Raw genomic sequence first — 13,508 nt, 5'->3', positions numbered from 1 at the left:
ACTATTTCAGTAATGCGTTGTGAGAGCTTAAGCAAACCAGTGCCAATAAAACTTGTACAAGAATGGCAGCTGGGGCCAGAGGTAGAGCAGTGCAGCTGGAGAGCTGGTGTCTGTCTTGAGTGTCATGGCAGAACAGCCTAAGAAAAGCCAGCATGCTGGATAACTTGGAAAAAAGATGAAATGAAAACACACACACATAAAAAGACAGATCTGGGCCTCTAAAGTTTCCTGTTCTCCCATATAACAAAACAGTAGGAAATAAAAAAATAGTCCCCATTTCATTCTTTTCCAAAGCAAGAATGTCAAGCCCTGGTAGTGTCAACAGCATATCCTTGTAACAGTGCCCACCATAAGCTGTACTTGGCAGGGGATGGGGGAAGCTTAAAAAACGGACTAGGAAACTCCATTTTTGCTAAGAAATGTAAACAGTTTCCAGTGGCATATGCCTTCGTTGAATTAATTCAGTTTGCCTTTTACTGGCTTGGAATTCATCCCAGTAGGAAGGAATAAAAATTATTACAGCATATCTGTTTCAGGAGGTCCCACATGATACAAGCCTTGGCACTACTAAATCTACTCCTGCGTCTGGAAAAGTCCATAACTTCTGTGAACCACCCATTCAGCAGTTCCACCCAGGCACTGGATGGATGAGCCCTGGCACAGGGAGTACTGGATGGCATCAGGCATCCAGGGAGGCTCTGGCAGTGCAATTCTTGCATAAAGGTCAAGGTAAGAAAGGGGCATTCTAGAGTTTGTGAAATGTGCTTTTTTTTTCTGTGCATTCCTGGAAAACGGTTCCTGAGAAAAGAAACATGTTTATTTCCCTTAAGTAACACTGCTTGCTATAATAAGCAACCATAGCTGTACTATATAACCTATCTACTTTTATCATTCCTTGCCATTGCACAAACTGCCAGGACAAAGTTCTGTTTGTTGTACCATTTCAGATACCATTAACCAAAGAAAAGCCCTGCTGCTGAACTGCCTCAGACCACAGGGTCTCCTAAGAGAAAGTCAGCATGCTCATCTTTCCCTTGAGTAAATGAAGTTATGAACTCATACAAATGTATAAATTAATTATGGAAAATAATACTGGCCATATTATTAAATGATTAAAAGGTAAACCCATGTTTCTTAAAGAATTATGACTTTTGATACAAGCTTGTACCATGGTGCAGCTGTTACCCCCTATTTCTTCAAGGCTTACAGGCTATGCACTACTAAGCATGGCTTTTCACTGCATTCTAACAGATGCCAATCATATTTAATCCTATATCTGAAATTCATAGTTTGCAGGCATTAAATAATTCAATTCTTTTATTTTCAACCCATTCTGCTGTTTGCTCTTGTAAGCTACCATGTACATCTCTGAAGATATTTAAAAGCTGTCTGGACACCATCCTGATTAAAGTGCTATAGGGAACCCTTCTAAAGCAAGGAGACTGGACTAGCTGACTCCAGTGGTCCTTCCCAACTTTATACACTCTGTGATTCTGTGTGAAAATGGCTGAAGTGCCACATGAAAATACAGCTTAATAATCCTTGCTGCAGATGGAGAAGAATTACACAGATGTTTAATTATGCTAATGAGGTAATCCCTAAAAGGCTTTTGTAACCTCAGACCTGGCAAAGACTGCTCTAAAATCCAATATTCAGTCTTTGTTAAATGCATACATCAGGCTTGAAATTTAACCCTGCACATCAAGATCTCTCTGTCTCTAAACTCCCCTCCCATGGGAGGAACTCAGCAGAAGTGAGTGAGCACTGAGGGATGGGAGGACCTGGCTGAAATTGGGATGAGGAGTCAAACCTGTCTCTCTGTCCTCAGTGCCAGCCCACCACTCAGGCTTTTGCCCCTATCCCACAGCTATTACTTTGCTTACAACAGTCTAGTTGTTGTCCAGTTAAAAAAAAAAAGGGCCTATATAACTGTCTGGTACAATCAACAAAAATTCTGTGGGATAGTATCTGCTTTAGCCTGATTAAACTGAATCATCCTGGGTTTCATCTTTTTCCCTTGCTTATTTTCTTTCTTTTTTTTTTTTTTTTTCCTTTCCCCTCCCTCTTTTGTGAGAGTATAATTTTAATTGCTGTTTTTCTGATTTTCAGGTTTCAGAGACATGGACAATGCTGAGCAGCTGTGTGTGTAACAGTTGCAGCTCAAAAGTACAATTAGTCTAATGTGGGCACCAAAACAGAAAAAGATGATCAGGGAAATGAAAGAGAAGAATGCAGGCAAGCATTCAGTGACAGAAGACAATCATTAGCATTGGCCAATACCACAGTCAGAAAGAGGCCAGTGCCATTTGGAAAGTAATGACATGGCCTCAGGAGAGGTGTGTGTGTGTATGTATGTGTGAAGTAAGCACTAAAAGAAAATGAGCCTTGCTGCACTAATTGGCCTCGCACTTTCCCTGTAATTTCTCATGAGTTCCCTGGTCTCCTCTAATCATGCACACTCATGAGTACTTCCCTCTTCAGTTATCTCCTTACAACTGCTAATTTGATGCTATATAATTAATTTTACAAAGGTACATTGTTATGAAACAATTTTCTACTCTTTAAAATGATTAAACTTTCTACTCACAAAAACATTTTTGAAACCTTGACAGCTTTTAAAAACCTGCTTTTAAAAGATGCAGAAGAGAAAAGATGCTAGAAGAAAAGATACATCTCAAAATGTTTCTGCCCTCACATTGGGACAGAGTAAAATGTACAGATGCTTTCTGCTTACTTTGGAAGTGGCCTTAACAGTCTTGGCTGTGCTGCTGCTCAGGAATCCTTTCAGACACTTCTGGCAATGCCCCTTGGCTTCACTTCTCTTGATTTCAGGCTTACCTTGTTATGGAAAACCTTTAAGGCCCTTTCTCACAGGAAGAGGTCTTGCTATGGCTGGAGTTTCACTGAACTCAACTCCTGGCATGAGTTAGGTCAGGTCTGTCTGTATGAATTGCAAATTTCCATGTTGCTGGGGAAAACAATTAAGCTGAAGCAACTAGTCTTAGGCTCTGTACTAGTCTAATTCACCAGCCTGTGTCTTTGGTAACCTAGATCCAGTGTGGAGCAAAACTCCTCCTGCATTCCCAAGTGTCTTCTCACAGGATAGCACTCCCAACAGGCCTCCTTCCTAACCCAAAGGTGATTAGAGCAAGTGGCAGGTTGAAAACTGCCTGGAAGGCATCTCAGACTTATTCAGTGGGAGCACTGGCCTTTGAGGGTTTCCAGCTGAGGAGTAAGAAAAACAGCAGTGTATTTAAAAAAAAAAAAATCAGCACAACCTGTTGCAGGTTTCTCAGATTCTGCATTGTTAATCTGATCTCTGACAGAACAGTTATGATTCACAGCATTACAGACTGGTCAGCATTTCTGTAACAAATGCTATTAAAGATTGGATTTAGCTTTGTTTTTTAAATTGGTTCTGAACTATTACTGAATGCACAATATCTGCATTTTTGTGTTTATCAATGTAGGGAAAAATAAATATGCAAGGCTTTTCCACACTACTTTAGAGCAGCTTTGATGGAAAATGAAAATTATAAAACACTCTACAGATTAGCAAAACAAACGATAGTAGTAAAATACCCCCAGAAACAACAAACAAAGAAGTGCACTATCTCATAAATGCTGTGGTAATACAGATAATCACTCAAATAAATGTCTAATAATTATATCAAGCTAAATCTAAATAAATAAATCTAAAATAAATCCCCATGCATGTACTCCATGTGCCTCCTGCAGTTTTCCTCACCAGTGCCCGGAGCTCCCCAAGCAGGAACACGTGCGGACATTCCGTGGGAGCACCATGAGGGACCATGAGCTTGCAGAGGCCTGTGCAGCAAACCCTGACCACACCAGGCTTGGTGCACATGCAGATCTCCTGGGCAGGCTTCCAAGAGGTTCTATTTGCTGTGCACACACTGTGGAGCTGGTACATACATCCAGAGCTGGAGTGTACAGGAGCATTGGCAATTCTCAACAGGACAAATAGAAAATATGTGAACTCTGCCTGGCTAAGATTTTCTTTTCTTCCCCAGAAGGTGCCTTGTTTTGGAAGATCAGAGAATGTAGGTTTTGTGTTGAGAAATAAACCAGCAATGATCCTTGATTTGGGAGAATATCTCAAAGCCCAGTCAGGGAGAATCCTGCAGATAAACTAAATTAGCTAGAAGCACATATACCAAACTTCCTATGAAATTCCAGTTCAGCACAGCAGCCGCTCTTTCAAATTAATTTCACAGCTATAGTTCATTGTGTTCCCCTCCCTTTTTCTTTTCAATAAAGTTCTTGATGTAGCATGTTGGGAGTGAAAATTTTTCCAGATTTTCTCTTCCAATAAGCTACAAGGACCACAAATCTGTCCCAATTAAAGGATATTCCTTTCCACTCTGCTCCCCCCAGTAACAACTTGTGGGGTTGGGTCCTGTGACAACCTGTCAATCAGATGTAGCCAGAGATCACAAAAATGCTGTATCTACTGGAAATCAGAAAGGAATTTGGATCATGTTGTTTTCCAACACTTACGTGGTAAAAATGTTTTCCCTGAAGATGACTCACCTGGGTTAATGGTGATGAATTTGTTATCTGAGGGATGTTCCTCTGGATACCTGTCCATCTTTGGAGGAGGATTTCTTGTAGTCTCTGGTCTTCTTGGGATCTTGCCCGGGTACAGTTCGTCGGTGAACGCTGGTGGCACTTGGGTGGAAGGGAGCAGCTGGGGCTGAGTGTCGGCTTCGGCAGAGCTCTCCTTCTCGGCACCTCCAGCCGTGGGGGCAACATTTTCCTTTGGCACTTCTCCCGGTAGGGTTTTATTTCCTTCTTCCTCAGCAGTCCTGTTGGGGGAAGCCACGGCCACGCTGGGCTCTGTGCTATTGCGTGCCTCCGAGGCCGCCGTCGCCCCGCTCTTCTCCTTCTTTTCAGCATCCTTTTCTTCCTCTTCCTCGTGCTCCCGCTCCCCGTCCTCGCTTTCACTCTTTTCATCCTTCTCCCCCTCCTCGGCTCCCTCGCCATCCTTGGTGAGCCCCGAGTCCCGCTCGGGCCCGGGGGAGGCGGCGGCGGCCTCGGTGGTGGCCACCACGGCGCGGCCGGCCTGCTTGCTGGGGGCAGCGGCCGCGGGCAGCCGCGTGGGCCACACGCTGCTGGGGAAGGAGGAGATGCCCCCGCCGCTGAACCCCAGCCCTGCCAGCAAGGTGCTGGTCACCACGGAGGCCACGGTGGCCTGGCTGCCGCTGGAGGAAGGGCCCATGCCTGTGGCCATGGACACGAAGGAGAAGGGGAGCCCCGAGGAGGTCCAGGTGGAGGAGCCGGAGCTGATGGGAGCCATGTCTGCTGAGGAGGCAGGAGATGCTGTGGGCTTGAGGAGGTCATCGGCAGCACAGGGGAAGAAAACACAGCAGAAAGCATCAGCAGGGGCCCAACATACCACCTGGGGTCATTCTCTTGCTTTTCCCTCCCTTTTCACACACGTGCTAGTCTCCTAAAACCAGAGATCCAACACCAGCTGGATGAAAGGCTGAGCCAGGACAGAACGTGCCACAGAGCTACCAGCAAACCACAAAGAGAGGAAACCTCCCTGCCTGCACCACAGCATCATTAAAACCCTCTTTATCCTTATCTTTATTTTACATCAAGACCTTCTCCTCCCACATCACTACTGACTTGTGAGTAACATTTCCTCTTGGGTGAGAAGAATGTAAAGGAGTTTAATGAGTTTAGCTGCATTACTCACAGTGCTTTAATCCTCAGAAGACAGGAGTTTAAAAATACTGTGTTACATAATGGCTGTCCCAAAATAAAGGCTGCCAACGTGAGCATCCATGGCTGGTGGGGTTGCTCTGACAAGGAACTCTGGCTCTTCCCACGCACATTGTGAGGGCCTCAAAGGATACTATTTTTATTTCCTTAATTTACCCATTAGGATTATTCTCATAAGGACTGGTGTTGCTGTGAGGCATTGCTCTTGTTAGAAAAGAACTGCAGCATGGCCAGCTGGGCCCTCCTGAAGGACTAAGCATCAGGAGCCCTTCAGCAAGCTGCCACCAAGTCTGCCAGGACCTTCAGGCTGTGACACCCATGCTTTCCACATCCACAGGACTCTCCCTGGCCAGCACCAGTGAATGAAAGGCAGGACTGGCAGTGCCTGCTTCACTGAGAAAAGTGAGGCTGATGAACTATGGACTTTGCATCCTCTGCACCCTGCCAATATTATTCTAATGTCAACCCACTGCATGCATGAGGGTCCTGCACACATGTGTGTGCTCTGCTGTAAATAAAACCCCTCTGCACACATATAAAGAACTAAACCTTGGTCTGTTCATAAAGAACTAGTCCTGAATTACATGTGGAAAAAGAGACTGAAGAGAACTGTCTAAAGACAAGGAATAATTCTGTGGAAGAGCTGTGTCAGCGGTTCCTCTGGACAGCCTGGCCATTCTCCCTCTCTGAATTACTGAAAAATGTCTCACATTACTGAATTCATCAGCAGGAGGACCATTAGCTGGAAAGATATGCACCAGATGAGGACAAAAAAAGGGTTAAATAGGTGCTGCTGAACATTGAAAAAAAATGTAAAATGTTTGTTTTGGAAACTGAAATTTGTAACCTTAAAGTATTTCTGCATCTCTCTGCAATTCCCAGGTTCAGTCAAGCTGTGTAGTTGAAATGCTGCAGCAAACCAAGCAAGGCTGCTTTCTCACATTATTTTTGACCAGCTGCAATCACAGAAAACCTGAGATCTCAGATGAAAACCTGTGCTTTAGAGATTTCAAGCCAAAACTTTAAATAAGCCTCTAAACTTTCAGATACTTATCAATCTGAATCCCTAAGGCACTGTGAGATTTGCTTTTTGCTGGCATGAACAGTCTCAAAGCTGGACTGAGTATTAAAATTTGACAGCAGATTTTATGTATCTAGAATACCTCTATACATCATTAAACAAACATAAATCATTCAAATGCAAGCTTTGTATATGTTATTTCCTTACTAGGGAGTATATCAAACTGGATCAGAATAAAACCAGAAGCAATGTACTTAGAGTAAATTCAATAGTATGAATCCAGCCCATAAATCTGACTGAACAACTCAGTACAATGGATGCCAAGAAATTTAGGTTATGGATAGTTTATAGTTTATTTATATTAAATAACCTAATAAGATGGTTTCAAATCTGAAACAGTGTATTCCATTTTTACTGTAAATGTACCAACATTTCTGATTCTGGAACACAAAAGTTGGCCTCAGTGACACGGTACAGTCTCACCTGAATTAAAATAAAACAAAGACATTTTTCAGGCTTTATTCACACAGTAACAGGTATCTTTAAAGCACTGGAAGAGCAAAGATGCTCTTTGTGTGTGAGGCCTTATTTCTGTTGCATATACTTCTGCTCATACAGTTAATAAAATAAATTAAATTTATTTCCACAGTCATCATTAATATTTTACAAATCTCCTCTAAATGGGTTGAATACAGATTGAGGAAAACTTTTTAACACTTGATTCTCCAGTGGTCAAAGCCTCTCAGAGCATGAAGCTAGAAAACCATTTCATATTGGAACTGCATTTTATGCTATAAACCCTTATGTGACAGGTCTGGACACCCCTTCCCCAGGAAAGCTGCAGATTTCCAACATCGTGCTGCCACCTGGTGGGAAATGTCCCCAAATCCCCGTTCCCTAAATTCATCACTTACCACTCCTGTCTTCACAATTCGGGTCCCCTCGAAAATTCGAGTGGTGTTAGCTGGGGAGGGAAGAAGAGCAGCACGTCAGGGCAGGGGAGGAGGCAGAGGAGCAATTGCTAAACATGGGCTGCAGAATACAGGTACAGGGCTCAGCCTGGAGCAAAGGCAACTCAGCTCTTTGGGCATTCCTCACTCACTCTGCACTTGTGTCTAAACACAGACTTGCTTGCCTGTAATTACTCAGGCCTGGCAATGCTGGCCTCCGACAGAAAAAAAATTCTCTCCTTCAACCCCAAGCTGGATGAAATATCCTGACTTACACAGGAAGCAAGAGTAGCTTGATGATAACAGGTTTTTTTTCTGTCCTTATAATATTATCATTATTTATTGCTATATATCTGAACTACAACTACCATCAACCTCTGATAAATGTTTTGAAAGCTCAAGTGGATTAATTTTCTAGTTAGATATTGGGTACAGCCAGAGATTAGAACAGCAGCTCCTTTTTGGGGACTTGTAGGAGGAATCACATCATCTGCTCCCACTGCAGATGTGTGTATCACTTTCATGGCATTGAATACTGGGCTAGAGTATCCAAAGGATCTCCTACAGAGCTGCCAGTAATGATTTACTCCTAACTGTGATTAAACAGTTATTGTAGTCAAACTTAAAAGAATTTTCCATTCCATCATCTAGTAAAAGATAAACAATACATCAGTTTCTAACTTCTGCCTGGCACTTAAAAGTGAAGCCTAAAACACTGTGCTGAGGTACAAGAACAGAGCTCCACATGAGTTGTGACTTGGACAGGACACTTGTCTGATCCTGCTCTCTCTGCCACCACAGGAGAACTAAACCATGGCTGTAGCTTGACATCCCTCAGACACAAAGTGCCAGCAAAGCAGGATCAAAACCCCCATACTTTCTGAAAATGACACTGAAAAATGCCCCTATTATTTTGTTCCATATACAGCATCAGATCCAAGTGACAACTCTTTGCTTCATCCTAAGGATTTAAACTTTTAACTCTCTACTCATTTCTTCTTCCATTACCCATTTTGAGGTTCATGCATCTATAAGCTGGAGTGGGAGGGAATGCTCTCATTGGAGGCAAAATTTGCCCTACTTAATAAAAAATGTCATAATAAATTCCCAGGAAGGAGAAAAACTTTAGCACTTAAAAAACTAAAATAATCAAGTTCTTCTACCAAATCTCAGCTTTACCAGATTTCTCCAATAAACTTAAAAGGAAATCTATGACAAAGGACAGCTTATCATCTAGTTCTTTTGATTTTCTTTAAATATGTATGTTTTGGAAATCACTGAGGCTGTGTGCATGGTAAAACCTGGATGTCTCCACATGTGGTTGTCAAGGTAGGACTGATCTCCTTTCCTCTTTACATAAAACAGACACCGATCAGACTCACATTTTGTTAGAGCTGTGCCTCTGATGCATAAGCAGTCTCTGATGAATTTGTTTCAGAAAACTAGTACCAAGAAAAGCTCTAAATTCTCCTAAAACCTGACAAAACCTGACAGTGAGAGGTGTAGGCAAACCCTCCTCACTGGAAATGAGATTCAGATCAAGTCACCGGTCACAATATGAAATTAGCATTGTCTACATGCATTCAAATATCTTCTGAAATAACTTCACACCACATTGCACTCTGCAAAGAAAACATTAAGCAAACAGAGAATAGTTCAATATAAAAATTTGTATGTGTTTTTTTTACCTTGAAAGAGCATAGTCTGGCTAAAGTCACTACGCATTTCATTTCGGCAAACTGCTTGAACTCTGAACAGATAAAGGATGTCAGGTGAGACATGGCTAATGATGGCCTTCTGTTTAAAAAAAATAGATATTATTCAGTTTTTTACCCCCACAGTACTGTCCAAGATCAGTTTGAAACATATAAAGCATTGTGCTAACACAGAACATTTATGCCATGTAAGACAAGCTATATTTCTATACAGAAATATTCAGTGGTTCCCTGGGGAGGGCAAGGCTGAAGGGATGCACCCAGACTCTGCTGACTCTGCCCATGAGAAAGAAATGAACACATCCCACATCTGTTGTCATAACAGTCTTCATGCCTCAATGTCTCTGCTATCCTCAGAAAAACTTAAAACTCAAGTCATTCACCTTTACAGCAATTATGGTAAGATTTTTTTTAGGTGGAGATCCATGACCCAAACACAGGATAAGCCCAGAAAAGTCACTGCATATTCAAACTGATTATTTTGCAACAAACTGGCTAAGACAATTTGATGCTGGTGTGCTGTGCAACATGATGGCTGAGCATCCTGGGCTGGGATATCCCTGCTTACTCCTAGACCTGAGAGTTTCCACAATCACATCAGTTCACAGAGGAGCTACATGAGTCACTTGAAATACTTTTTATCTCTACAGCAAAACACTGTCTAGCTCTGACTCAAGATGGGACAACCCAACTGTATCTGCCAGAGCACTGAAAACAATCTGCACTTTTCTCTGAAAATGGGTTTCCTCTTCTCTTGCCCCTAAAATAGACTAAGATGTCATTGCTTTCTTAAGCCAAAGCTCTGCTGAACAGCACAAGGTCTCACTGCAATTTATGTCCAAACTATCACTCCATCACATCCCTTGCACTTGTAATTATTTCTTTTACATTAAACAGGATGCTTTCATGGTGCCCACCTCATTTTTTGCTGATTAAGGCTCTCCTCCTTATACCTGATTAAAAAATCTCCCTTAAGAGTGTGAAATTATGACAAGAGAGAGGTTACAATACATCATAACCTTGGGTGCCTTTCAATGGATTCCTTTCTGATTTCATGAGGCAGATCGTTCCCTAATGTGACCAGATAACAATGTCTAGTGGGGAAATTGGAAATATAAATGGAAATGAACTAAAAGAAGCTTCATCTAAGGGAATAAGAGGAGTATTATTGTATAACTGATTGAATGGGCCCAGAGGACTGTGTATTTGAAAAAAAAATATGGTAACAGTCATTAGGAATAACACTGTGCTGCTGCATTTTTCATGTGCATATACAATTACTGATTTCATTATTCTAGAGGCTTTCTTTGATTAACAATAAATGGAGGCCTTTCAAACCTGAATATGTCACTCTGGTTTTATATGCAGAGAATGTTAAGGACCAGTACAATACTTGCTTCCACTTAGACAAGAATGACAAGCAGATGAAATCCTAAATGGAGGAGATAGAGCAGTGTTTCCATCTGTGCTGGAACTGTCTTGCTCTTCTCTCTTTTTCTCACACTGCCAGATGTAGCCAGTGCTTTTACAGGGCCACTCCAAAATAATCTTCAAGCCCTGACTATGCAACTCCTGCCTCTGGCAGCACTTGCTGCCAGAAACTGCTCCAAAGCCTACAAGGGGCTGTGCACAGTGAAAAGCCTGAGCCCAGGAACAGATTTTGGGGGATCAGACTTTTAATGTGAAAATCTGTAAGTTGAACTCAAGCCAAAAGGTATTCAGAGCCTCACCATTTCCTGAGCCAGCTGCTTCTCAGTAACACTACATGAAAAAGTGTCTGCAGATTCAGTCCTTCATGCACTCACATAAACTATAAATTCACACTCCAGTGTTTGGGTAGCCTGTTAGGCAACGTTCAGCTAATGCTGAACATTTAAATAGCAATTCATCATGGGCCAAACAACTGCTTTTCCTCCTCTACCCACTTCTACCAAGAAAATAACAATATAAGGGTGGCTTGATACATATGTCTGGGGTTGGATGCTGTGCTTTTACCAGGTCCTTGTCACTATCCTTGGTGAAAGTCTTCTCCTTTTCATCTTCATTTTTAGTCCAGCTGTATGAGATCATGTAGTTCATGATTGGAGGGTGGTAAATGGTTTCTGGTTGGTTCCAGGTTACCAGTAGTGCTGTCCTGTTCACAGGCTGCACTTTCATGTTGACTGGAGGAGTGCTACAAGCTGAAAAACAGAAGGAGAAAATATGAAGCTCTTCTAAATAACTGAGAGAAAACAAACAGAATGAACAGTGCCTCACTCTAAGAGCTAGGTTTTTTCTTTAATGCCCTGGCCTGCAGTAACAGCTTAGACTGCAATCCACTGAGACCAATGGGATTTAATACCACCTGCAGCTGCTTTCTGCTCTCCTGAGTAAAGTGAATGAGAGAATCCATTCTCTGCAGGCAGGTTGCTTAGCTCTCCACTTAATTCTCAGTCCTGACATTTGCACCTACCCTTTAACTTGGTGACTGAAGAGCTCTGCACTGCAACATTAAGAAATACAGTGGACCTGATCCCCAGCTTCCCTCATCCCCACCCTCCTGCTGTTAAGGGGTAAATACCCCAGTGTGCTCTGCTGGCCCTGGAAAGAGTTGAAACCTCTGAAAATGCGACACCATTGGGTCAGTAAATGTTCTCTTGTTAACCTAGTACATTTTTACAGTTATTTTATATTCCTTTTCCTATATATCTTTCTTCAAAGATGCTCAACAGCTTGTCAGTATTGTATTACCAGCACAGGGAAGAGTGGCTCTTTGATGGCCTTGGCCATCTCCTCTGAGCAGAGGAACCCCCAGGCAGCCCTGCCTTCCTAACCCTGCCTGCAGCCTGGAGGCACAAATTACTTCTCAGCCTTGCTTAAGTCAGTGGGGACATCAGCACAGGGACAGCTTAACCTCTGGGAAAAAAACAAACCATGGCTTCTGCATCCTCCAGTACCAAACCCAAAATTCTGCAGGGCAGAGCAAGCCCAGGCACAGATGATCCTGGCTCCTGGAGGAGTGGGGTGTGCACAGTCCCCTGGCAGCACTGAGGAAACTCTTTTCAAGGAGTTGCCTTGGAAAGGTCTGGCTGGGGATGCACAACACTAGATGGCACTCACATGCTGTGGGAAAACTGCATCATCCCCTTCCCAGCTAGAAAGAGTTTAGATTTTTTCCCTCAAGCTTTAAAAATCACGTTTAAAATACCCAATTCAGGGCAGATTCTCACATTCTCTTTCTCAGTATAAACCCTGAACCAAAGAAAATCGCTTGCAATGATACCTAAGCACATGTGCCATGGCAAAGGAGCTGGTCTCTTCTGGCAAAGTGTCACTCAGCCCATCAGGCTGACACTGTTTGCAGAATTATTTTTCCCAGTATGACTTTTCCTCTTGAAGCCAACACATTGAGCTTGTTTGCACTCTGCAGGTATGTGACTGCATGTATATTTGGCCATTATTTCACTTCTAAAGAGTCCTGGCAGCACTGAAAGGGAAAAATGTCTATTCCTATGCCTGGACTTCCAGGTTGGCCAAGCAGCACTGCTGTTATATTACTGAAATAGCTACAGTTCTTAAATAAAAATGATTAAATGCTTTAAACACCAGTATTACCAGTACTATAGAAAAATATCTGTCAAATGCCTTTGTGCAGTTATAATTCACATTTTGTAGCTAGCTGGAAAACACAACATGAATTACAGAAATATGCTTGGGCAGGAAATATCATTGATATTTGCTCTTGCCATGAGAGGTGACAATCCTGAATTTTTGCAGTAGATCCTTCTGTTCAACCCAGAAGCATGATCCAGCAAAACAAACAAACCCTACAATACCTTTGGATAAATGTATGTGAGTTTCTATTTACACCAAGCTGAAGGGACCAAAGCAGCATGCTGCTGTCAGTGCCACAAAGTCAGAAGCCACACCATGGCTTCCCTCTGGCTCCCTCCTGGCCCCCCAAAGCACAGCATGAAGGTGGCCAGGACCTGGATGAGATGGGACAGCCAAAATCCACCTCTGTTATCACTATTTACAGAGCTCCCTGATCCTTGGTATGCCTCTCCATGCTCACCTCTTTCCACTGAGATG

General features: G+C 42.7%; 1 protein-coding gene across 1 annotated transcript in view; it reads right to left on the bottom strand.

The window, feature by feature from the left end:
- The window catches only part of PTPRG (protein tyrosine phosphatase receptor type G), a 394,652-nt gene that overhangs the window by 69,573 nt on the left and 311,571 nt on the right, over positions 1-13,508 (bottom strand). Inside the window, exons 9-12 of the mRNA XM_077184351.1 lie at positions 11,433-11,617; positions 9,411-9,519; positions 7,687-7,736; positions 4,555-5,350 (exon numbers count right to left, since the gene is read on the bottom strand). Of these exons, the coding sequence (XP_077040466.1) occupies positions 4,555-5,350; positions 7,687-7,736; positions 9,411-9,519; positions 11,433-11,617 (1,140 nt within the window). The remainder of the gene's footprint in view (positions 1-4,554; positions 5,351-7,686; positions 7,737-9,410; positions 9,520-11,432; positions 11,618-13,508) is intronic.

Source organism: Agelaius phoeniceus, chromosome 11 (assembly GCF_051311805.1).
Source record: "Agelaius phoeniceus isolate bAgePho1 chromosome 11, bAgePho1.hap1, whole genome shotgun sequence".
NCBI lineage: Eukaryota > Metazoa > Chordata > Aves > Passeriformes > Icteridae > Agelaius > Agelaius phoeniceus.
Note: the sequence above shows the minus strand (reverse complement) of the source record. Positions and strands in the feature narration are given on the sequence as shown.